General features: G+C 43.8%; 2 protein-coding genes across 5 annotated transcripts in view; both read left to right on the top strand.

Annotated features, from left to right (window-relative positions):
• Positions 1-15660, top strand: part of LOC310867949 (uncharacterized protein) — a 241974-nt gene extending 226314 nt beyond the window's left edge. The window contains exon 18 of the transcript XR_014570044.1: positions 15618-15660. The gene's annotated coding sequence lies outside the window, so the exon portion shown is untranslated. The remainder of the gene's footprint in view (positions 1-15617) is intronic.
• The window catches only part of asap1b (ArfGAP with SH3 domain, ankyrin repeat and PH domain 1b), an 86192-nt gene that overhangs the window by 25851 nt on the left and 33503 nt on the right, over positions 1-26838 (top strand). For 2 of the 4 annotated variants that reach the window (XM_083778123.1, XM_083778121.1), the window contains exons 2-11: positions 874-946; positions 3663-3808; positions 8939-9013; positions 10012-10061; positions 10906-11035; positions 17148-17233; positions 19985-20060; positions 20624-20710; positions 22730-22830; positions 25164-25233. In XM_083778123.1, the coding sequence (XP_083634249.1) occupies positions 874-946; positions 3663-3808; positions 8939-9013; positions 10012-10061; positions 10906-11035; positions 17148-17233; positions 19985-20060; positions 20624-20710; positions 22730-22830; positions 25164-25233 (894 nt within the window). Of the gene's footprint in view, positions 1-873; positions 947-3662; positions 3809-8938; positions 9014-10011; positions 10062-10905; positions 11036-17147; positions 17234-19984; positions 20061-20623; positions 20711-22726; positions 22831-25163; positions 25234-26838 lie in introns of all 4 variants that reach the window. The other 2 variants (XM_083778122.1, XM_083778120.1) reach the window with 1 other exon arrangement.

Here is a 26838-nt window from a genome sequence, read left to right as displayed (position 1 = left end):
CTCCTTCACCTTCCACCTCCTCCACCTTCACCTTCCACCTCCTCCATCTCCTCCTCCACCTCCTCCATCTCCTCCTCCACCTCCTCCACCTTCCACCATCTCCTCTTCCACCTTCCACCTCCTCCACTTTCCACCATCTCCTCTTCCACCTTCCACCTCCTCCACTTTCCACCATCTCCTCCTCCACTTTCCACCTCCTCCATCTCCTCCTCCACCTTCCACCATCTCCTCTTCCACCTCCTCCACTTTCCACCATCTCCTCTTCCACCTTCCACCTCCTCCACTTTCCACCATCTCCTCCTCCACTTTCCACCTCCTCCATCTCCTCCTCCACCTTCCACCATCTCCTCCTTCACCTTCCTCCTCCTCCACCTTCCACCATCTCCTCCTTCACCTTCCTCCTCCTCCACCTTCCACCATCTCCTCTTCCACCTTCCACCTCCTCCACCTTCCACCTCCTCCACCTTCCACCATCTCCTCCACCTTCCACCTCCTCCACCTTCCACCATCTCCTCCACCTCCTCCACCTTCCACCATCTCCTCCTCCACTTTCCACCTCCTCCATCTCCTCCTTCACCTTCCTCCTCCTCCACCTTCCACCATCTCCTCCACCTTCCACCTCCTCCACCTTCCACCATCTCCTCCTCCAATTTCCACCTCCTCCATCTCCTCCTTCACCTTCCACCTCCTCCACCTTCCACCATCTCCTCCTCCACCTCCTCCACCTTCCACCATCTCCTCCTCCACCTTCCACCATCTCCTCCTTCACCTTCCACCTCCTCCACCTTCCACCTCCTCCACCTTCCACCATCTCCTCCTCCACCTCCTCCACCTTCCACCATCTCCTCCTCCACCTTCCAACTCCTCTCTCAGGCTTTGGACCAGGACAGAACTTCACTTCAGAAGGTGAAGAAATCAGTCAAGGCGATCTACAATTCCGGACAAGGTGAGCAGAGCGTCTTGTTTCTCTCACACACACGCACACAAAATCTGTTTACCAGAACAGGTAGTGGGTTCAGAAACGCCTCAGAAAAGCTGTTTGCCTCTTTTGTTTTTTCTTTGAACATTTTGACGTTTAATTTATTTGTCTTTTTTATTTGTGGCCCTATCTCCATTCTCTCAAGAGCTTTAGCTTTTTTTGTCAGTCCAGCATTGTAAATAATAATTAGTTCTTTAGTATAAATACTGCTTTTGTGGGGCAGATGGTGTTGTGTGCTCTGGATTTAGGTTCATCCCAGCACATCAACACCTGAGTTTACTTCGTCCGTCTGTGTGTCCTCTGTCATTTTCCACTGTATACTTACACACACACACACACACACACACACACACACACACACACACACACACACACACACACACACACACACACACACACACACACACACACACACACACACACGCACCTCTCTCAGCATCCTCCCTCCTGTTCCCCCTCACACATTCATAAAGTCATAAACCTCTCTCAGCTCTTCAAAGAGGAGCTTGTCTAAACGGAAACCCCAAACTTCATTTTCTAAGTCTCTCCGTTGTCTTACAATACCAGAAGAATATACGATTATTAGCAAGGAACATGATTAATTGAGCACAGCCCAAGTTAGAAATGTGTGTGTGTGTGTGTGTGTGTGTGTGTGTCTGTGTGGGGGAGCAATGAACTACACAATCCCAATCTCTAGCGACGTGTAATGATGCTTTAAGTATTTGAAATGGGCCCCTTTCCCTCTATCTCTGTCTTATTGACGATGACAGGTGGTTGCTGCTGTCGTGGCACCACGCCACAGTTCAACGTTGACATTTCTAAAATGCAGTGTGGGGAAGAACCCCATGGCCCCCAGTGTTTATCTGTTAAAATACAGACAACCCACTGAACCCAGGCTATTGCCATGTCAAGTTAGTCAGGATCTAAATAACCTCTTATATTTTAAAAGGCACCACCATTGATGCCCTGTTATTTACCCCTGGCCATAAAAGGTTCAATAGTGATCAGTGGTGTGTGCCCGGTAAGGTCACCGGATGGTCACTATGGATGTCTCTGGTTACTTAATAGCAGCCCCATAGATTTATGTGTGGCATTTATTTTCTGTTTTTCACAGTCCAGAGTGATTGAGAGAGGCAAGAGGGGGTGGAGCCACGGGTTGACATGCAGTGTGATGCGAGAGTGCAGTCTAGCGAGCCAACACCAACTACTACAGTGTTGTTAGCTAAACTGCAGCACAATAGTGTGTCTACATGGTGGTGCGCTTCCTTCCTGACTGTGCCCTGGGTTGGCTCCCACAGTGTCAGTTTGCTTGCCACCAGTTCCTGGTGCCCATGACACAGTGCTCTGCCAGCCTCATCCTTCTCTCTCCGACTTTGTCTGTGACCCGTGGTAGGTCCCCGTAGAGGGGACACCTACTGTGTAGTGCCATTCGTAGCATTCTTGAGGGTCCATGTCTCAGCTCCATGCTGCAGCACTGCTGCCTCTTGTGGTCTTCATCATGGGTCAGTTATAGTCATTATAGTGCATGTATCTGCTGATCCGCCAGGAGGATGTACGCCCCCCTTTTCGATACACAGCCACATCCTTCTGTTAATTTAATCACTTTAACCGGGCATATCCCTATTGTGGGCATTTTGATCGAAATGGAGCAATTCTGCAAACTTTGGAAGGCAATCTTAGTTAATGGGGATGGAATTTGTGGAAGTGGACAGATCTGTGTTGATCACATGACTATAGAAATAGTGTATAGCCTACTATAGGCTATATGTGATGTATGGATAAAATGTGTACGAGTAATATAATGCTGGCGCTATAACAGGCCGTTGTGGAGAAAGCCATCCAGGGTGTGTGTGCAAAGTTAGGCAACAACCGGGCCAACGGTGCTGGAGATTAGCTGTACACGGACGGACAGACGGATGGACACACACACACACACACACACACACACACACACACACACACACACACTGACAGACGGAGTGCAAAACATACTCTCTCCATGCCTTCGGCCTGGTGGAGACAATAAGGCAGTTAACTGTATAGAAATGGTCCTTCTATAAGGGGCAATTTTGACACCATTAGAGTCACCTAGCCTGGCATGGCCAGACTAATATCACTATTAGCCTGGAACTTCAGTGTGTAAGATTGTATTTCCAAGGGGCGGTTACAAACAGATTCCACCGAACCTAGTAAAATGTACCCAACAGTCTCTCCTATGTGTAATATACTGTATGTGGTATTGCAGAGGGTTCTCTGTCACATCATTTCTGGCAGTGTCCAGTAATAACCAATGTCTGGGTAAATATATTGAATTGGTTCTCCAGGCAACTGGGAAAGGATATTCAGCCAGTTGCGGTTCAGCAATATTTGGTTGCTCTGATGAGACAAGGGCCCAAAAACAGAGCCTCAAGGCAGGTGTGTTTACTGCAAAACAATGTCATACTGATAAACTGTTGTGTTGTGTCTTGTCTTGACAAAAAAATTGACAAACAACAAACAAACAAAAACAGATTCCAATGGCACAGCAAAAAAGTCTCACTTTGAATAATCTGATTGGTCACCCACAACTTTGGGGTGCCTGGCCCAATCTGTCCAGGGCATTTTTTTTCCCAACAGGATGTTGTTGTGTGATTATTAATATTGCAGGACCAACTACAGTGTCACTGTGTGTTGTGTCCCACAGACCACGTCCAGAATGAAGAGAACTACGCTCAGGCTCTGGATAAATTCGGCAGTAACTTCATCAGCAGGGAGAACCCTGACCTGGGAACGGCCTTCGTCAAGTTCTCCTCGCTCACCAAGGAGCTGTCGGCCCTGCTCAAGAACCTGGTGAGTCACAACTCTCTTTCACCTTTTCATGTCAACGACCCCCAAAGTAATTTGGCCGCGGACCCATCTGAAAGTATCTTTAGTTTCAGGGACCCCATACAAGATGTGTGTTGTTAAAATGTTAACCACTTAAACCCCATCATCCGTATTGTGGGGAAAGCTTTCGCAGAAAATAGCAGATCGATAACGGATCGCATTGTGAGCTTGTCGACAGTGTTCAAAAAGTTACTCAAAAACATATATTATATATTAGCTATTACTAGTTTCTTTATAGATCGGAGAACCAATATGATCAAACACCATGATCCCGATGGCACCCGCCCCTCTATATCAGAAATCACGTTGGCTGGGCCAGGCTACATGCTACTTAAAGCAGAATTACTTTTTGAAATGTTTGCCTTATGGTACCATCACCTATTTTAGAATATTTCAATATGTTCCACCACTGGTATTTCTTAGGACTTTTGATATATTGTTACTAACATATTTATGAAACAAAAAACAAATTTGTTCGAGGTCATTTCTCAAAATGCCTGCACTAATGGGAGACGGCAATAATCGAGCATGGATCTGGAAAAGTTGTAGCCTCAAGCAGAATGTTTCTCTTAGGAGCAGACGTTTTAAGTCTTATCGCAAAAAATCACAGACTTGGGGATAACCTCCATGGCCATGATTTTAATGAGTTTGAGGATTGAGTTTGAGTGATTTGCCGATGGGTAATTGGGGTTACCAGCCCGTACAGCACATTGCCCCAAAAAACTGTGTTCCAAGGATCCAATGCAGTTATTATTTAGTCGTTAATCTCTCAAGAGCGGCACCACTGCCTTAAACATGTAGTGTTGTTGTAAACACGACTAAGAAAGATGAATTTGTATCTAATGGGTTCCCACAAGCTCACGCACGCACGCACTCACGCACACATGCATGCACACAGTGACTTTGACTTAACCTAAGTTTAATATATCATTAGTTAAGGAAGATATTCCACCAGGAATTAATGAGTTCATGATACTGTACATTCATGATTAATTCATGTATGAGTTCATCCTAAATCCATCATTAATTAAGCATTAATTATGTGTATGAGTTTGCACCCTCAAGTAAACAAAAAAGTGTTTTTCATTCATTTACGGAAAAAAAAGTTGAAACAGAATAGGAATACTGGGGTTCAAGTGGTTAATATCTTGTCGGTCAAAATCATCCTTAGAGTCTCATATACTGTATTCTCTTTGGTGTCTGGTGTTGAGAAACCAACTGAGAATCCCTCATTGACAAGGGAGATAATTAAAGGCTTCTGGTCGTCAGATAGAACTACCCCCACCAGAAAACCTGACTGTGGAAGAATCCCCATTCCCTAATCAATTCACCCACATGGATTCAAACCAAGGTCTACTATAGTATGGGAAACTATGCTCATCAAAAATCCCGCGCTTAACATAGGTTAGAGACCTACGGAGACTTCATTAGGTTTCCGGTCTTAACAACCTAAACCCTTTATACTTCACTGTACAAAGAATAGCTAAAGTGTGTGTGTGTGTGTGTGTTTGGCTCAGACATTCAGCAGAACGACACATGTTCATCATTCTCTATGCTAAAGGTGTACCGCTGGCTAGGGTTGTGTAAAATGTTTTTCAAAATAAAGTAGGCAAAGTAGTTTAGGGATAAGGGGTTTAGCATGGACGAAAATATTACCTTTTGTGTCTTTATGGGGTTGGGGACTAATGCAGAAGTGCATGTTATTTGATGATTGAAATATTGACATTGTCTCTAAAAAAAAACTACTTATTCACTTAGTTACAGTGGTTAGCAACACTAGCAGCTAATGTGCTCGTGCTAGCGCCACTTGGCTTCGCTGACGCCTATCCTGGAAAGATAATAAGACATTCCGTTCTGTTATTTCCATGGTTATTCCATGTCTCTGAACTCCTTTGACATAAGTGCTACTGGCAGCACTTAATGCATTAGTGCACCATTGCTTCTCCGCCAGTATTGTGAGGGCTGGATGCTGCCTCCAGAGAGTTGAACCCAGTAGTTAGCTTGTAGCCTTGCTAACCAGTGAAGCACATTAAAGTCAGCCATGCGGTGAGGTGACCTGCATGGACACTCACCTTCGACATACCTGCCTTGTTTTCAAGTGATCTAAAAGGACATGCGTTTGTTGTAAAACTTTGCACAAACCTTTTCGGTCAACGGTGGTGGGAACGGCTGACACAATAGACATTAATAGATGATATTGTCATCCTTAGTGCCAGGCACTGTAGCCAGACTTTATGAGAGATTTAAGCAACCATGTCTATGAACACAAGCCCAAAAGAAGCGACTATGGCCACTTATATACATTGGCTACTTGAAAATGGCGGATGTGCAACCTCACAGTGTGTCTCATTTGCAACGTGTTGCGAGCTTGTAGATCTGCTATTTGCTAACATCTGGTAACATTCTTTCCGATGGGGGTCTGCAGAGAAATACTTGAATTTGGGCGTCAATTGACATGCACAAGTTTGAGAACTGGTTTAAACAATATATGTGTATATTTATAAAACAAGCCCAAATATCTACACTTTAGAAACAAGCTGCAAAAAACCCACACAACTGAGTACCAATATTTAAATTCAAGCAACTGGTACAGAAAGACAAGCCCAACGTCGCCTGTAATGCACAGACATCAACAGTGGTAGCAGGCTGCCGTGTCAGAGCTGTGGTAGGCAGACTGTACAGAGCGACTATACTCCTTCTGTGTCAGAGCTGTGGTAGGCAGACTGTACAGAGCGACTATACTCCTGCCGTGTCAGAGCTGTGGTAGGCAGACTGTACAGAGCGACTATACTCCTGCCGTGTCAGAGCTGTGGTAGGCAGACTGTACAGAGCGACTATACTCCTGCCGTGTCAGAGCTGTGGTAGGCAGACTGTACAGAGCGACTATACTCCTGCTGTGTCCAGCAGCTTTTAGACTTCTTCTTGGGCTTGTTGTTTCAGACAGTCTTATCTGGCTGCATGTGGATTTCCCCTGGCCGTTCCGTTGAGTAGTGTGTCCTGTTTGAATCCACTGTGAGTGATTGTTGTTGGAAGAAGAGCCCGCTCTCTCTCTCTCTCTCTCTCTCTCTCTCTCTTTCTAGGTCTCTCTCTCTTTCTAGGTCTCTCTCTCGTTCTCTTCCTCTCTTCCTTCCTGTGTGGCTGGCAGCGAGATTAGACTCCATAAATACTCTCAGCGGCACGAGGAACAACTCTCTCTCTTGTGTGTGTGTGTGTGTGTGTGTGTGTGTGTGTGTGTGTGTGGCGTTGCAGCCGCACACTTGTGTGCACGTATACGTGCATATCCTTTAAACCTTAAATCGGCCACCTGTTGACACTGCCTACCGCAGTGGTTAATAAACTGGGGTTTGGGAACCCCAGGGGCATCCCCACAAAGTGTATACGGGCTCCTTTCTAAAGTGACAATTTAAGGACATTTAAGACCTTTTTTTAATGGCTCTAAAATAAAAACGCAACAAACTATTCAAAATATGTCAAATATTAGCCAAGAAAGAGGCAAAAATTGCATGCACACACCGTCTATAGCGTTACGAGGTGTTGTGAGCTTGTAGATCAGCTATTTTCACGATATTTATCTGTAGAACCGAGTAAAGATAAATGTAATGCCCAAATCAAGTTTGGGCAAGTTCACATATGACTAATTTGTGGTGATTGCGGTATTGAAAGGTTTGAGAACCCTTAACCTTCTGTATACTGTTTTTGCAGTGGTGAAAATAACATATTGATATTTCAGCCTCCCCCTCATCTCTTCCCTCTATCTCTCTACCTTTGGTATTTTGAGTATTTATTTTGAATAGCTCTTCTAGCCTCAATAACAGTGGCCGATGGCGTGTGTGCGTTTACTGTGAACGCGTTATCGATGAGTGAAGCCTGCCGCTCTGGGTTTCCCCGGCACATGTCATTTGACTTCAGTGCAAAAGTCAATAAAGTAAAGATCGCACATACACCTGAAGACTCGTTTATATATTGGTTATACTAAGTTGAACGGCCGTTTAACTCAACCAAAGTAATTACCTATTTTCCAACTGGGGCAAAAGGTGTTTAAAGTGCGCCATAATTTATTTTCACAGGACCGGTTCCAGAATAGCAGAACCTCTAGTTTCTATCAGCCCACTTATCAGCCATTTACTACTCCTGTTGTCATCTAGAGAAGGAGAAAATTAGGAAGATCTAGAGAGAGAGACATAGATGGTCTTTAGGGTCAGGCTCTGATGAAAGAACACCACCACCAGCGACCATGCAGGCAGCTAGCCAGCCAGCCATGGAGGGAGAGATTGATTCTGACGTTGGCCATATGCAGCAGAGGCACTTAAGAAGCACATTAGCGCCCATTAAGTGTTGTTTATTTCCTTTGCCACTGCTCTACGTGCGTGTGCGCTCGTGCGCACACTTGGCCGTGGAGAACAGGGATTTAAATGCTTAGCGCAGTTGTATATGACCTCGCTGATCCGGACCACTAGAGCTGCTGAGGGCCTGGTGGCAACCCGAGCTACTGGCTAGCTACATCAGGGCTTAGCGATAGTCTGCACTATAGGGCTGCTGAACTGCATTTGTATCCTATGTTTGCTTCTCTCTGGCTACAGGCAACTCTTAATGCATCAGTGCTCCGTAGCTAGTGAACTGAGCGTTCCTTCTCCCCCACTGTAGTTGTGATGAGGGCTGGATGGATGCTGCGTCAAGCTCTTGTTTTGTATGCTAGTCGACGGGGCTAATCTATAATCCTACTGGATTTGTTGTAAATTCCTGTTTTCATCATAACTGGTATTAGAATGAAAGAAACTGTCTCGTGTGTCCATTATTCCCTATAATAATCTCCTAGTCGGGCGCGTGGAGAGACCTCGTATGTTTCAAATGCAAAGTATAGCAGATCTACAAGCTCAAAACGTGCTTGCTTGGCGCAGCGTTTCGATCTGGTTTTGAGGCTTTTGCGTGACGCTGTATGATCAAGCAGGGCGTCAAGTTAACAAAAGTAAAATACAAATATAGAAGGTTAAAATGCTGAGATAGGACGTTTCTGCCCGACAGCAATGCTATTCAATTTAATAATTTTACTGTTACTCGTGTTTTGACTGCAATGTGTTGTTTCCCCCCCATCAGCTCCAGAGCCTCAGTCATAATGTGATCTTCACCCTGGACTCACTGCTGAAGGGAGACCTGAAAGGAGTGAAGGGGGTAAGATGGACTGGAGAGGACATTCCTCTTCCTAGGTTCTCACACTCTGTCTGTCTCTGCCTTTGTCTCTCTCTCTCTCTCACCTCTCTCCTCTCTCCTCTCTCTCTCTCTCTCTCTCCCTCACTTCTCTCATACTCTCATATCCTGGCCCCCCATGGGAGGAGACAGGAGGAGGGGAAATAGAAGCCCACTCAGCACATCTCTCCATTCATCTCTTGACGTGTGTGTGTGTGTGTGTGTGTGTGTGTGTGTGTGTGTGTGTGTGTGTGTGTGCAAGAGAAAGGGAGTGTGTATGTGTCAGCACATCTCTTTATTAATCCCTTGACTTCTGTATGCATTGTGCGTGCGGCTATTTGTGTGTGTGTGTGTGCGAGCACGCATGTCAGCAAATCTCTAATCTACCTCCAACTTGTGTGTGAGTGTCTGTGTTTTGTAGCTTGAGCGTCTGTAATAGAGAGAGAAAAACAGGATGGGGATCTGGGCGGTCTGCCTCTGTTCTCACTCAGTGGTCCCCAAACCTTTTTAGCTCAGGGCCCAGAAGAGAAATTATATGTTTGGCGTGGGACCCAAACTAGTGAAAATCTGTTTTCACTACTTCTTAAACATCTGTTTTGTAATTTATTGGATTTGTTAAGATTTTTCTTTTAGGTCTTCATGAAATGAAAACCTTTTTGGGGAATGTTTTCTTTTTTTTTTATGTTTTGAAATAATAACTCAAAACAAACAAATTATTGGAAACCGTAAAATAAAGGGATCCATAAAAATGTGCCCGCGACCCACACTGTGTAAAGTGTATTAGGCTTCTTGAAGACAGCACTGCACATTAACAGGTCATGAACCCACGGAGGGGCGTGGCCACTTAACTGGTCTCTTCCCCGGACATAAATTAGAGGCAGAGTGTAGACTTTGACTGACCATGATGACTCTGGCCTCCCGGCGACCCCTGTGTGTGTGTGTGTGCAGTTTGTTGACGTTTGGTGTGCTCCATTTCTCTGCAGGACATAAAGAAGCCCTTTGACAAAGCGTGGAAAGACTACGAGGCCAAGTTGTAAGTATTTCAGTCTGTGTTGTTGTCCTAGTTGTATTATTACATCATCCGTACTGTAGCGTACATGTTTGGGATCGTTTCCTTAGTAACCGTTCATCATGCAGTCCTCCCCTGCAATGCACAATTACACACATTTAACACTGCCATTTTGAGTTAAAGCGGCACTATGTCACTTTTTTAATTAATACAATTTAAATTATGTATAGTATGTTAATACAATATAGCCTAACTCATACAATATTGTCTCCCTGATTTTTTTATTGCGCCATTTAGATCGTGTCAAAGGTCATATCTCACCTAAACACAGGAGTTAACTCAAAGTTTGACCTGATGGTCAAGATTCAATTTATCAGGCTCTATAGATCAGTGGTTCCCAAACTTTTTCATGTCAAGGACAATATACGCCAGGGACCCCCATAAGAGAAGATTTGTACGTCTCTAGCAGTGACTCTTAACTATTTTAATTCCAAGGACCCCAGTTTAACATGCATATTAGTCTACCTACCCCCATTTAATGGCATTTCTATCTCTGGGACCCCAATTTATTGTAAAATCAATGTTAATTTAACTGAGAGTGTACAAATGGAACCAAATGGAACCTGGTTCCATTTGTACACTCTCAGAGTTACAGACCCATAAGGGTCCATTTGGTACCAAACTATAATTTAGTCGGGGTCCCCCCTGGAACTCCCTCAGGGATCCCTGGGGGTCCCCGGACCCCACTTTGGGAACCACTGCTATAGAAAGTATAGATCACTGAAGTCTGGCATAATTTAGGGATCCCTAAACCCTTAGGAGTCTTCAGTGTCTGACCTCTGACCTCTGCTCCTCTTCTCTGTGTCAGTACAAAGATCGAGAAGGAGAAGAGAGAGCACGCCAAGCAGCATGGGATGATCCGCACGGAGATCACGGGGGCCGAGATCGCCGAGGAGATGGAGAAGGAGCGCCGCCTCTTCCAGCTTCAGATGTGTGAGGTAAGCTCAGGCGGTTGATTGGCACGTTTAGACACTGTTACTGTACTAGCGGCAGAGCACAGAGGGCTGCTGTGGAAAAGACTAAATGTATTATGTTGGATGCACGGCAACACATAACAGCTTTTAGAAGTGAAACGCAACGCAGATCACTGGTCAAAGATCGTTCGAAAAGATACATATGCTTGTGATTAACCACATTAACCGTGTTGTCCCTATTTTTGGCATTTCATTTGTGAAAACATGTTGCAAAATGTTCACGTTTTTGCCTTTTTTTAAATATCAAAAAATAGATTTTTTTTAATAGGTGTTTAAGGGACAACTTTTGTTTTTTCCAACCACGGTTCTTGTTTTAGGTTCTTATTAGAGAAAGTAAAAGGTGAGTGTAAATCTTTTTCATTTGCTGCTTTCTTTCGTTTTTGACAGGGGGGCGGGGGCATTCGAGCACGGGCTAAATATGTATTTCTTTACAAAATGTTATAGCGATTTATTTTTTTATTCTTAATATAGTCCTACTAGACCCCAATAAATTACATTTGGCCACAAAATATCACAGGACCTACTGAACGTGTCAAACTGATATATTGAGCCTATGACACAGTGTGGCTTCCCCACAGTAGGCTACCTTCACATCCAGTAGATCCTGTGATCTTCTGTGGCCAGATGTAATTTATTGGGGTCTAGTAGGACTATAGTAAATAATAAAAAAATTAATCGCTATAACATTTTGTAAAGAAATACATATTTAGCCCCATGCTCGAATACCCCCGCCCCCCTGTCAAAAACAGCTAAAATCCCTAAAACGAAAGAAAGCAGCAAATGAAAAAAAATTGACACTTATCTTTTACTTTCTCTCATAACAACCTAAAACATGAACCTTGGTTGAAATAAACTAAAGTTGTCCTTTAACACTTCTGTTGACACTATTAATGAATTGATGTAGCCTCTGGAGAAGGAGAAAATTAGGAAGATCTAGAGAGCTGCCTTCCATTCTGAGCTGATTTGCTTGAGGCAAAAATTACCCCAGGTTCGTGGATCACATCCAAATCATCCGAAACATAAACCTTGCAACCGCGACTAGGCCGTAAACAACACTCATTTAGATTAGAATCGATTAGAATTTGCTAAGACGTGTACAGACGTCTTTACTTAGCATCATAAGTGTTTTAAGAGACGGATATGAAGGTCACCTGTTCGATGCCCACTTTGTGTGTCCTGGACTGTGAGGCTTGGCAACGTCCCTGGGTGAAGGAGTTAGCCAAACAGCGATACGATACACATCACGATACATGGTTGACGATACCATACATGGACGATATTGGTTAATTCATGGAGATCAGGGGGGCAGTCAGCCAGATATTTCGTGAAGCCTCTTTGAAATCGGTAGTTCATATAATGGCCTGTTGTGGCGCTGGACTGGACCCAAAAAGCCCCATAGCTCCATAGAGGCCCATGTATTTTGGCCCAACTTCACCTAGACTGTATTACCTTAATAAACATGGTCATGAATACTTCCAGTCACTAGTTTAAAGTCTCATTTCTAATGTCATAATATTCTTTTTGGAAAATTATGGTCCCATTTATTAAAAAAATGACCATAAAGTTGCGCATGTTCTGGGGGGCGTGGCTACCGTTACAGTCTATGATCGGGATTACCCTCCCACTCGAGTCAAAATAAAAACCAACGGAGAAGAAGGGGGGAAGTCCCGCCTCGTTGTCTGGGCCAGCCAATGGCCAGCTGGGCCAAAACGGAGCCAGCCAATGGCCAGCTGGGCCAAAACGGATCTAGAAAGATGGCGACTTACAGTGCATTAGAATGCAAGGGATTTCAGGCTTCATTTTACGTTCATGTTAGACCCGGGGAACGCTTTGTCCATATTTTTTACAGTCTATGATGGAGATACAATATAACACGATTCAATGATTTTAAAATCGATACGGTAACTATTTAGCAAAAAATAAATAAATAAAACGTAGGTAGGTTTTTAAAGCTAAAAAAATATAGATATAAATAACTAAACACAGTGATTCTCTGGCAAATTCACGGACATTGTATTTGTTGTATTGCTGGAATTCAAAATCGATACATCGATTCAACTACTGTATCGTTACACCCCTACTAAAATGTAATTGTGACTGATCTCTCTGAGCGGTGTCCTGTTCTGTGTCCGTGCTTGTTATCCATCCGAGAGGCTCTTTCACTATTTACCTTTCCCGTTTTCTCTTACTAAGACGGATGGTGTTACTTTAGATGCAATTGCTTTTGAACAGACGTGCGTTGTTGTTAGCTAAAGAGGGGGCCAAACGATAGAGCTGTCCTCTTCTATGTAATGGCAAGGATAAGAGGCTATCGATGGTGGATCATTTCATCACATAGTCCTTCAGGTAGTCCTGTGGACGGTTCAACAACAGATCAGAACCAGCGGTTGAAACCAATAATGTGTCAGTGAGTCATAACTTATATATATATAAATATTGTCAATGAGCATCCAGTTCATGCGACAGATGGGACTCAATTAGTCATATGCAGACAATAATACTATTCGTAACTACTTGATTCAATGGGTTCAAAAGCAAAATTGCTATATCCGCGGATGTTAGACACTCCGGTCTCGTGAAAATGTGTTGGTGTGGGTGAGTCAGAGTTGGATGTAAAAACACGGCACTGCCTCGTAAGAGCAGCGGCAAACGCTATTCACATTGCATTGAAAGCAGAAATAGCCTCTGAATGGTGAATGTTTGTTTGATGCAGCATTCTCCATTCCCTGTCAAAATCAAATAGACTGAGGTTTATTTGATGCACTTAAATGCCTCACACTGCGCTTCAATCATGTCCTGTACAGTACTAGTTTATTTATGATTTGAGGAAATGAGCTTGTCCACTCTTTGAAACCTTATTATTCTTTGTATATTTGTCTTTTTCTGATGTCACTTTCCAACCCAGCACCTCTACTAATTGATGTGCATATTCTATTAGTTTTTGAATGAATCATCAAGTAAAATGTCGTAATCGTGACAGCCCTATTTATAGTAACTTAAAGTTATCATGCTTGATGTGGATGGCCCATTGTTGCTGTGTGTTCAGACTGACATCCAACAACAAGGCTGTTGGATAGGCAACAGGAACACTCACCCCAAAACACACTAACCCTCATTTTATCCGTGGACGGCTCACCCCCTTCCATTCTTTGTTTTGCTGAGGTTACCTTTAGGAATAAGGTTAGGTTTAGACATAATTTTACTGAGGTTAATGTTAGGAATAAGGTTAGGTTTAGACATAATTTTACTGAGGTTAATGTTAGGAATAAGGTTAGGTTTAGACATCATTTTACTGAGGTTAATGTTAGGAATAAGGTTAGGTTTAAACATAGTTTCACTGAGGTTAATGTTAGGAATAAGGTTAGGTTTAGACATAGTTTTACTGAGGTTAATGTTAGGAATAAGGTTAGGTTTAGGAGTAGTTTTACTGAGGTTACGTTTAGGAATAAGGTAAGGTTTTTAGGCATAGTTTTACTGAAGTTACGTTTAGGTTACGTTTAGGCATAGTTTCACTGAAGTTATGTTTGGGAATAAGGTTAGGTTTTTATGCATAATTTTACTGTTTAGGAATACATGGCGTTCCGAGGTCGCCGGATTTAGCCCGAGGCGAGCGTGCTTTGGTGGAGCTGCTGTTATTTGTGTAGAGCCCTCTGTTCACTCCCCTTAACCTAATTTCTCTCTACACACACACACACACACACACACACACCCTCTCACACACACACACACACACACACACACACACACACACACACACACACACACACACACACACACACACACACACACACACACACACACACACACACACACACAGTCACACACACAAACACACACACACACACACACACACACACACACACACACACACACACTGCAGTGCTCTTTCAACTGTGAACCTGTGTGGTTTTACCAGGGCTTCCGCTACAGTTAATTACTAGTAGGCCTGCTATGTTGGTAGTGTGATGATATGAAATTTGAGGATTATAAACCAAATCCTTGTTTAGTTAATCTGGAGACACTGGAGAAATGTCGGGTTGCTCTTCGTTTGAAGCAAAGCTCTCTCTCATTCTCAACCACCATATTAGAGGATGCCCTCTCTCCTCTTTTATCTCACTCCTTCATCCTACGCTGTGAGGCAAAGGCAATGCTCAGCAGGCTGTGTTATTCTATTATTTCTCTCTCTCTCTCTCTCTCTCTCTCTCTCTCTCTCTCTCTCTCTCTCTCTCTCTCTCTCTCTCTCTCTTTCTCAGTGCCCACTAGGCCCAGCCAGTGCTGTGAGCCTTGCTGCTCGTTCAGCACAAAGAGCTGAAACATGCCTCTCAACACTCTAAAACCCACACAGGGCAACAGACAAAATGTGGATAATCTCCTGTCCCACTATACTGTGTGCTAACAGACAATAGGAAAAATTCATGCACACACACACGCGCACAGACACGCATATCGTCTCTGTCGGATGGAAACCTCATATGTCCAAAACGGTTGGTTTTCAGGATTCAAATAAAAAAATGGGAGATCTACACGTTCAAAACAGAACTTGCAGATTTGCTACTTTTGATGCTTTTGTGTGAAGCTGTAGTATGATCGACAAAAAAACCCACAAAGTTTGAATATGGAGATAAGAGGTTTGTGCCCCCGACAGCAACGATATCATATGCACAGCCATGCACATTCTCACTCGCTTGTGGACACTACGCTCTCTCTCACTTACGCACGCACGCACGCACGCACGCACACAAGCACGCGCACGCACACACACACACACACACACACACACACACACACACACACACACACACACACACACACACACACACACACACACACACACTTAATATAGTGCATGATAAGCAGTAAAAGAGCAGTAAAAGAGATAAGCAGAACTGTATGGGGGTGTTTGAAACCTCAGGAGGGCATTGTTAAAACTAAATAAATACAAATCCAGAGCCTGAAGATGGTCTAGATTAGAAAGTGGCCTGTTAAGGGACCAGCTCGGATTATACATTTATCTCCTTTCATTTATTCATTGGTTTTTGGTGAGCCTGTGCTTGTCCCGTTGGGACACATGCACAGCCATTTTCCTTATTGTGTGGTTTTTTTGTGTGCAAACAAAATGAAAACAAAGCCAGCACTATCAGTCATTTGAAAGTGTGTTGGGAACGAGTCGAGTGGTTTTATAGTCTGACTATCACTACATCTGCCTCACTGATCTCCACTCCCACAGTGTCGAGACAACCCTGACTATAGGTGGAATATCACTGTCAGGGCAGAAACCTCTTACCCCCCCCCCCCCCCCCCTCCATAAATTAACGTCGTACTTGTAAAGCATCAAGTAGCAGATGCTTGAAAAATCTTGAAAAGTGACACTTTTCCTTTATCCACCCGATAAAGACGATATGCTCTCTGATTACTGGCATTATCATCAGCAAACCCTCACAAATCACCGCAGCTTAAAGGACTTAACGACATTGACATTTCCGCTGTCATCAGTGTCTGTTGTTCACAGCTTTGGCCATAAACTGTGCCTAAACGGAGACCATTTTCCATTCATAGGGCTAATAATGTTTTGTTTGACGTGAGCTTATCGCACGCCACCGATTGGAGCTTGGGTGACGCGGTGGTAAAGTCCCCGACCACCACCACGGATTGGTTGTGGGTTTCGAATCCACTGCGATGCATCCGGCGTTCGTCGGGCGTCTTAACACAATTGGCCTGTGATGTTCGGGAAGTGAAGCCGGACAGGGAGGGTGATATTTGTCACTGTATGGGCTGGGGGAGTGGCACCCGTCAGTAGGGAGTGTTGGGCGGGAGGAGTAGGACGAAGGCTCTACGTCCTCACGGTGGGGGCTCCTCACTGGCAGCCAGGGGTTAGTAGGATACAACAGCAGTGACACCACACAAATGTGTGTGGGGAGGAATCAATTGGCATAACTACTAAATTGGGGAGAAAAAGGGGTAAAAAATAATTGGCTATTCTAAATAAAAATATGTGAATAAATAAAATAAACAGACTTTGGCTGGTAAAATGCAGACTAAATCCTCTCCATGGTTGTCTTCTCTTTTGTTTTTGCAGTACCTGATCAAAGTGAACGAGATCAAGACCAAGAAAGGGGTGGACCTCCTCCAGAACCTCATCAAGTATTACCACGCACAGTGCAAGTACGTTCATCCATCCGTTATATGCACCATTATCCACTTTATGGCTTTTCAGGGACATCCCCTGGATCAGTGGTTCCCAAACCTTTTACTACTTCTTTTTTTTAACATTAGTTTTCTAATTTATGGATTTATTTATTTGTTTATTTTTGTATGAAACGAATGAAACATTGAATTTGGCTCAATAATGTATAGGAAACCAAAATGTACGTATTTACTCGAGACCCATGCAAATGTGCCTATGACCCACAGATGGGTACCGACCCACTGTTTGGGAAACCGGGATCGCGTGGGAAACCGGGATCGCGTGTATCACAGCTACAGGGTTTTGTGTGTTGTTACTTTTCCAAAAGCTCTACACGGCAAATTCTGTTTTTTTTTAGTTTTTATATAAATTATAAACGAAGGCTGCAGATTTGTGTATTGGCTTTGAGGCGATGTCACACTGCATTTGTACTGTTGCACTGTTACCTCTTCTGTCTCCTGCTTTCTCCAGGCCAAATACATCCTTGGCACAAAAATGTCAAAACATAAACTGGTTTAGAAGGCATTTGTAAAATTGGCCCAAGGTCTTAATCATGGATTAAGTCAGTGTCTCTTTTTGCTTCTGTGACTGTCTGTCTCTTGATTTATCTCTTTCTACTTTATTTGTTTACTTGGATGGAACATTGCATAAGCATATTAATGGACATTACATATGAATGCAACGCAAATACACTCCATCCACAGTCCCCACACAAAACAGGCCGACAGTGGAATACATTACATTAGGGAACAAAGCATAAAAACATAGTAGGTATAAAGTGTATCTTGATTTAGCAGCATTTTTATAGGGCAATACAGATTTGTAACTAAAGTAACTTGTGCATAAAGTGCAGTATTGCTACGCTGTCAAAGTTCACTAGACTCACTCGCATCCCTCTTTTGACTCTTTCCTCTCTCTCTCTCTTCTCTCGTATCTGCGTGATCCAAATAGCCCTTGAGGACACGGGGGTCATCATAATGCTGTAGTGTAGCCCCCCCATGAATACTGATGAGTCCGCCATCAGCGCAGACTTCTGACAGCTCTGGGGGTTTTGTGGGTAAATGGCGGGGCGTGCCGCTCGTGGACACCGGCGCCCCTATGACAGAATGACAAATCCACTCTGTACTGTTGCTAAGGTCCTGTCATAACACTGGGAACCAAAACAATGCTGCTCCCTGGTAATTGACTCAACCGCTCGGAGCCCTTGACGGATAGAGGTGCTGTGTGATGCCGACAGGCTATAGGAGACACCAGAAGATAGTGAGGAACAGATGAAGGAAGCATCATGACCTTCTGTGATACAAAGTGAGGTCCGTGGACCCTCAGGGGTCCTTGAGGGGATCCCAGCAAACATGGTTAATTGCCTAGCATTAGCGTCACAATCATTTTTAACCATGCTTTATATTTTGGCTCTTCAGAAATAGCAGATACACGCTCGGTTGGCACAGTGGTAAAAGTATCGTCTCATCACCTCGGAGGCGGATGGGAAACACACTTTATCGGTCGCCTGGCAACCTAGAGCCATTCATACACCGGCCATTGCCACAATTTGGATAGGAGGAGGGCAGACATTGCTTTTTTATTAGGGAGTCGTTTTATTTGGGGACGGCATCAATTCAATCGCAATAAATTTGACTTGGCTTATAGTACTGTACAGTGTACATGTATAGGGCTGACACACATGCTACAAGGACATCATGACCTCACGTACGGCCACAGAGCGCTGGGCTGATTAGGATGAAGGACTGAGTGTTGGCCAGAGTAATGGAGCTTCTAAAAGTGGGGAGGGGGGGGGTGGGGGAGAGAGATAGAGAGAGAGAGAGAGAGATGTCAATAAAATATACAGACAGACACCGACCCACCCAGAATTACAAGGGAGATTTGTGGGTGCAAGGCTGCAATGGAGGTGTCTATGTGCCACAGTCCAGATCCATAATGGATGGCAGGATGTGCTAAGCAGCAGCTCTACAAATCTGCCGTGGTGTGGATGCAGCAGCCAGCCAGCCCAATGTCTTTGCCAAGACCCAAAGGCACAGCGAGGGAGAGAGAGGGGGAGCGTGGCCATACATTAAACATATACTGCACCACTAGTAATCATTATTTATCATCCGGTCTAGGGTCGGGTCGGTATAAAACGGTTTTTAAGGTCAACCACACCATTGCAACTCCTTGTAACTCAATGAGTTGCATTGGTGTGGTTTACCTAAAAAAAAACGGTTTGTCCCGACATGACACTTTGGTGTGGTTTGGGCTTTAGCGATTCCCTCTCAACGGCCCGCTTTTAACGATTCCTATGGGGGGGGGGGGGGGGGTTTCCAAATGGATCCATTCCAGGTTTAAAGGTGTGTAACTCTGAGAGCATACAAATGGAAACATAACATACAGGTCCATTTGGTCCCATTTGTACACTCTGAGAGTTATGGCGGTCCTTGCACCGGTATTGCAATTGCATAGCAAGCAGACGTGAATTCCACAGAACCAGCTCTGACAGTGTGATAAAAACCCGGTTCCGGAAACGATTCCTGGATCCTCCAGTAACTCAGCTTCCGAATCCCAACCCTAATTTCTGTCCCCCTCTTACTTACCTAATGACCAACTATAAATGTCAACTATAAACGGAAGAGGATATTTCACAGGTCCCCATCGAAACCGTCCGTCTGACCTTTAGAGATGACAGATAATGTCAGTGTGTGTTCTTCTCTCATATTCCATCTCTTGTCTTCTTTCAGTTTCTTTCAAGACGGATTGAAGACGGCAGATAAGCTCAAACAGTACATCGAGAAGCTGGCAGCTGATCTCTACAACGTAAATAAAGTCAAGACTTCTCTTCACGTCGTTCTGTTTGTTTATTCTGCCGTATATGCTTTTTGTTTTTTGCGGAGTGGCTTCCGCCGCGTACAAAGCCTCAGTAAGTGCCGGTGTCGTGCTCAGTAAATGGCACATATACAAGCTCACAACGTGTCACAATAGTGACACGTTGTCAGGTTGTATATCTGCTATTTACTGCCAGCGTGCAGCCAAGTATGAATCAGGCTTTCAGGGCAGATTGTGTGTGTGTGTGTGTGTGTGTGTGTGTGTGTGTGTGTGTGTGTGTGTGTGTGTGGGTGGGTGGATGGACAAACAGGAACACATGCATTCATGTTATTATGTCCTCTAAACTGTTGCCATGCAAAGGCTTTCATTGTAGAAATTAAAGTAAGTACATACTTCCAAAAACACAACTGAATTCCAAGGTTATTGATCCATAGTAGCATTGCTGTACTTAAAACTCAGCTTCAGGTTTTGTAGATCTTGGGCGGGGTGCTTTTTCAGCTGGACTGACTGACTGACTGACTGACTCCCTCTGTGTGTGTTTTGGCTGTCTTCAGATCAAACAGACTCAGGACGAGGAGAAGAAACAGTTGACGGCCCTCCGAGATCTCATCAAGTCCTCCCTCCAGCTGGACCAGAAGGAGGTAGGTGGGCAGAGCCGTGCCACGTTGGTTTAGGCCAAAACTCACAGGCTGGGTGAAATGCCCAGTGAGTCATAACTGTATCGGGCCCAAAAAGGAAAGCACATACAAGACGCCCACATGGTCAAATCTGGCCATGTTCCTACTCCCATAACAGATGATAAGAGTAGTCCTGACGTCACTTTCACTACCCCTGGTATTTGTTTTTGTATAGGGATCCCAATCTGCAAATCTTAGATCGTGTCATATAAGAACTGTGTTCCAAAAATAAACTAACCACCCTGGACGATTTTGTCAGGTATGTGACTCTGTGTCGTCTATGATATCGAGTTGAGAAAAATAACAATAAATCTTACAGAGGAGGACTTGGGGGTTAAGTGTGTTGTTTGGTTATACATTGGAGTGTTCATTTCGTAAACTATGACGAAAAATGTTTGTCGACTACCTTTTTTCACTTATGAGAACTAAATAAAAACTAATCTATGATGACTAAAACTATGACTAAATATATTGACAATTTCATCAACAAATTAAAACTAGACTAAAATGTTAGGGAGGGACTAGTGGAGAAGAGATCCGGTAGAACTAAAAAGAAAAGAGTCATTTTATGTTTGGTTGCGCTCGGGTGTGCTCGGGTCAGTCGGGTGTTCGAATATAGCAGATCTACAAGTATGAACGCAGCGCTTTGAGATCTTGTGGATCAACCAAGTGTAAAATCTGCCATTATGATGACGTCAAGGCCTGCCAAGAAATACATTTTTGTCAACAAAATCAACTGTGGATTTAGTCGACTAAAATCACATGATATTTAGTCGACTAAAAAGACTACGACTAAAACTAAATCTAAATTTGCTGTCAAAATCAACACTATGGCTGGATGGAACAAATGTAAAGGCATGTCGGCACAGAATGATATAAACACTGTAAAATCACCCTTTGTGCACCCTCTGTCCTGAACACTACAACATTTTGACACAGTTATTAAATTATATTTAACACCTTTATTTTCTAGGTTGTCTTGTTATAATCACACCCACAGGCAGCCAGAGTACGCACGCATACACACACACACACACAAAGTATACAAGAAGAGTCAGCACTAAGGAAGAGTGGGCACGTTAGTGTAAAATTGGCTATTTTGTTCAATATGTTAAAATGTAATATTTGAAAAATATAAAAGTATATAATATAAAGTCTTAAGTAATTAAGACTATTCTTAACCATGCACGGTAGCCTACATCATTAGCAGCCCTAAAAGTAACCCTCAACCTCTTGTTCATGCCCAAAATGATTCGACATACAGGTTTTGTGGCAATTGTAGAAATATTAGACATTAATTTGTCAAATGTTCAAGCATGAATACTTTTTTTTACTTTAAACCATGTTCCAAACATTCATTTTCTTTACATTTTGGACGACAAAATACCAAATTTTACATCAAGCCAAGGTGTCCACGCTTCCTTAGTACCCACTCTTCCTGTTAACCCACACAATCCACCACCTGCACCTGAGTTAGAGCTCTTACACGTGTCCCCTCTATCTCCCCCTCTCTGCTTTCTGCTTGTCTGGAATCAAGTCTAGAAGAGTAAGTGCCGCTGCATGTCTAGCATGCTAGCATCCTGTTCTGCTTGACGATAACTAGAGTGGTTTGACACCTCCCGCCCCCCTCCCCCCCACCATCCACCCCCACCATCTGCCCCCTCTTGAAATGTTGACATGTCGCGAAAAGCATGCTGTGTACTATAGGCCGGGTTCCTCAACTCTCTCTAGTTCCATGTTCAATTTAGCTTTCAACAAGAGGTCATGTATCCGGCCTTGAACAGAAGAGTTTCTTGAAACATGTGTGCGCCTAGTGTGTGCACAACATGGGTGTGTGTGTGTGCGTGCGTGTGTGTGTGTTTGCATGCCTTTAAAAGATCTATGCTGTTTGCAATATGAGTATAAGATTGGCATATTGTGTGTGTGCGCGCGTGTGCGTGTGTGTGCGTGTGTGCGTGCGTGTGTATGTGCGTGTATAAGCAGGACTCTCAGAGTAAGCAGGGGGGCTACAGCATGCACCAGCTGCAGGGGAACAAGGAGTTTGGCTGTGAGAAGAAAGGATATCTGATGAAGAAGAGTGACGGGTGAGTTATGACGAGTTATGACGAGTTATGACGGCTCTCCGACCCCGACGCTTCCCTACAACGTGCGACCCGACGCAACGAGTGTAGATGGTCTACCCAGTGTACCCACCCGTCCATTCAACGGCGGATTTTTGGCAACAGACAAAGTGCTTTCCAACACTTTCTGCTGGTGCTGCACTGGAGAGCTACTTTTACCCAATGCTGCCCACATTCATGCAGTCAAAGTAATCTGGATGTTCCTTTAGGGATTAAAACCACTGAACTATAATGAACTGTGGATTGACGATGACGTAATAGTGAAGCCACCGCGGCCGACGCCATATTGGTTAATCTGCCACAGCGATATAAAATGTAATATGATTTAATCAAGCTCTATACACTGAACGTAACCTCTAACCCCGTTATCTAAATGAGACATTGTAAAATAATCTCATTCTTTACCCGTGGACTGCGCGTGCCCCAGATGGACAGTTTTCTCAGAAATAAAGAATGAAAGTTCTCAGTCGCCACGACTGATTTCAGTCATTTGGATTCTATAGAAGCCAGCATGTTGTAACCCAGGGTTGAAAAGATGTGTACAAATCAACCTGAAATGTGAGCCATATTAATTATATTAAGACAATATAGTTAAAATAAGCTGTCAGGATACAAAGGGTTAATATATATATGATTAATCTAAACTAGAGAAAATGTCAACTAAGTGAAGTTCTTATTTTGAGATGTGTGCTTTTATTTTGAACATGACACTTCCTGTTTGAGAAAGCTAAGCCCTGTGTGCAGAGCATGCTACTTCCTTTCTGAGCCACATGAGTAAGAGAAAGCTACTGACTGAGTGAAGCCACAGTATTCTGAACAAAAGTAATAAAATAGTTGTAAAACTCAAGCTAAAACAGTCTGCTGACTGTATTATCCAGAACTCATCATCTGAGTGCAACCAGAGTGACCTGCCATCGAAGTTGAGTTTAGTGGAGAAATACCCATGGTCAGGTTTTTTGGAAACCCTTGGAATTTGATTCTGCTGATGTCCAGCATGGCGAGCTAAACCCACGGAGATGAACCAGAAGAGAACAATTGCATGCAGAAGATTGGAGAGTTGATTCGCTGACTGTCTCGATACCCACACAATCCAACTCACTCTACAGTGTGGTAGGAAAATCAGAACTCCACTGCACACACAGTGTGGTAGGACAAACGCCCACACCACCCCATAGTGGTGTGAACTGAACAATTTATGGTATACTGAGTAACACACTCCACTCCATAGTGGTGTGAATCGAACAATTGATTATAATTGTTGAGTGCACAATCAGTACAGAGACTGAAGGGAACTTGAATTTAGATATTGGCCAATTAGGATTTATTTTGTTTTGATACCCGGGTCTGTATTTTGTATTTTCTAATTGAATAATTGTATGAGTGTTTTATAATTTTTTCTATTCCATAGTTACATTTATTAATATTAAAAAGGGAAGTGTTCACAGTTCATTAACTTCCAACAAGATATGAAACTGTACACTGGTGTTTATTCTGGTACCTGGCTCCATAGTCGATCCTAGCATTTCTGGTAACTAGTCCAAAACCCAACATAAATATAACAGGTATTTATATTTATGCTATAGCCATAACCCCTCTATTGTAACGAGTCATACAGGTTACAATGTCTTCTATAGAAACATGTTGAGCAGCGGAAATAGCCCATCTATAAGCTCTCAATGCGTCTGATAGTTTATTTTAAGATTAGAGCACTTGAAGTGGTCAAACTTCACAAGCATCTTCCATAAAATTGTCTCTGAGATCAATACCAGTAAGACACGTGCACGCATCCGCCTGGGTGACGGCAGTCTTCTCCATGTATGGCTATCCAGGGTTTGATGAGGTCGGTGTGGTGATCTTCATATATGGAGACGGCCATATATGGAGCGTGTCACGAGGCATGACGGACTGACGGCCATATATGGTGGCGTGACATGTCACGAGGCGTCACAGACTGGCGGCCATATATGGTGACGTGACGGACGGACTGACTGAGGTTTTGCAGGTTTTCATAGTAATCTGCAACCTACTGTCGCGATAACATTTGCTAAAATAAAAACTAGCAGAGCAACGCAACCCGCTGTGAGCTTGTAGGTTGGCTATTTTCAGCATGCAACCAAGTGTATGAATCGGGCATTACGACACCATCAGTGCCCGCCAAAATACATTTTTGACGTCAAAATCAACTATAGATTTAGTCGTCTTAAATATTAGATTTAGTCGACTAAAACTAGACTAAAACTAAATCAAGTTTTATGCAAAATTTGCTGTGAAAATGAACACGGTATCTCCTCCCACAGGCTGAGGAAGGTGTGGCAGAGGAGACAGTGCTCAGTGAAAGCAGGAATGCTCACCATCGCTCACGGCACGGTGAGTGCACATCCCACTTGAGACACACACACACACACACACACACACACACACACACACACACACACACACACACACACACACACACACACACACACACACAATAAATACTGGTATGATTTTACCAACATGAACACACACACACACACACACATGTGACAGACACATACGTGACAGACACATGCATGCACACATGGACGTGCACACACACGGGCACAAAACCCCCCTCACCCCACTCACTATACTGGCTGGCTGTGTGGATCAAAGTGAGGAGAGGGAGAGAGTGTGGCGTGGGTAGGGGAGGGGCTGTGCGATGAGCATTCTCAATCTGGCAGTTGGCAGGATGGAATTGACATAGATGGGGTTGTCATGGCAACCAGCATCCCCCCTTCCCTCTACCCCCCCCCCCCCTCCTCCTCTCCCCACTGAGCCTGCTGTATGACTCATCCCTGGATATGAGGGGATTCACTCATTTCTATGCTGGAGGCATTGCATCTCCGCACCAGACATTGTTCATTGCATTGCACTCTTAGTGGAGTGATTTGAATGAATGAGTCATTAGCTCCATTTCATTAATGCTGTCATTAACCCACATAAAAACCTACAAATGCCATCTAAATCAGTGGTTGACACACACCTTTTCATGCCAAGGACTACAACATTATATTGGCGGGGACCCCCATCTGAAAATGTTTGGTGCAAGGGGGACCCCCTCCCCCCAGAAGAGAAAACTGTGTTCAAAAATAGAAGTACATAGAAATACATGCATGAAGTGACACGCTATCTGCTACTTTTTACATGAACCACTGTTCTAAATCTGGAGAGTTCTCTGAAAAACGATGTTGCCATAAAGCTAAAATCTAAAATGACACGGATGCCAATAATACAGTTGTTTATTTATGTATTTTAATCCATGGATATTTGACTGACCGCAGATACTTCTCAATTGATCACCAATCAATCTTTATTGTCACATTACATTGCAAGTAACATGGGCGGGTTTCTGAAGTGTCAACCATAGTAGCATGAGCATGTAGTGAGAAGGACAGGGCTGTAGACTCTACTCACAGCTATCTTTTCTCAATGTGTTGCCTAAGAAGGACCACTTCACTCTATGAAGAGCGGTTGAAAATGTGGCCTGGGCCGTGGCTCAGCGTTCCAGGGACCTTGGCTGGTAATCCAGTCTGGCAGTGTGCCGTGGGTTCGACTCTCCATCTCGACAGCCTTTACTGCATGTCTTCCCCCCCATCTCTCCCCATTTCCTGTCAGCCTACTGTCTCTGTCCCTCTATAAAACAAATAAAATTAAGGTGAAAGCCACAAAAAATCATATAAAAAGAAAAGTCATATTTAATTGCGCAGGCCTATCAATGCAGTTAAAAGATAGATGGAGAATCGGAGCACACAAGAGAGCAGAGGAGGTCATGAGAGGCACATAAAGTGCATAATGTATACTGTAGCTAATCTGCATAGTAAATGTAAGGGAATGCAATATGTAAGTACAGTATGTGCATACTAAATGAAAGATGCATGAAATGCATGCAGAGTTAAAGGAGAATCCAGAACTCCAGATCAGTCCAGTCTTCTCTGCAGCGATGTCCTGCTT

The sequence above is a fragment of the Protomyctophum parallelum genome, assembly GCF_964188405.1.
Source record: "Protomyctophum parallelum genome assembly, chromosome: 12".
NCBI classification, from domain to species: domain Eukaryota; kingdom Metazoa; phylum Chordata; class Actinopteri; order Myctophiformes; family Myctophidae; genus Protomyctophum; species Protomyctophum parallelum.
This window is presented reverse-complemented; position numbering and strand designations above follow the sequence as displayed.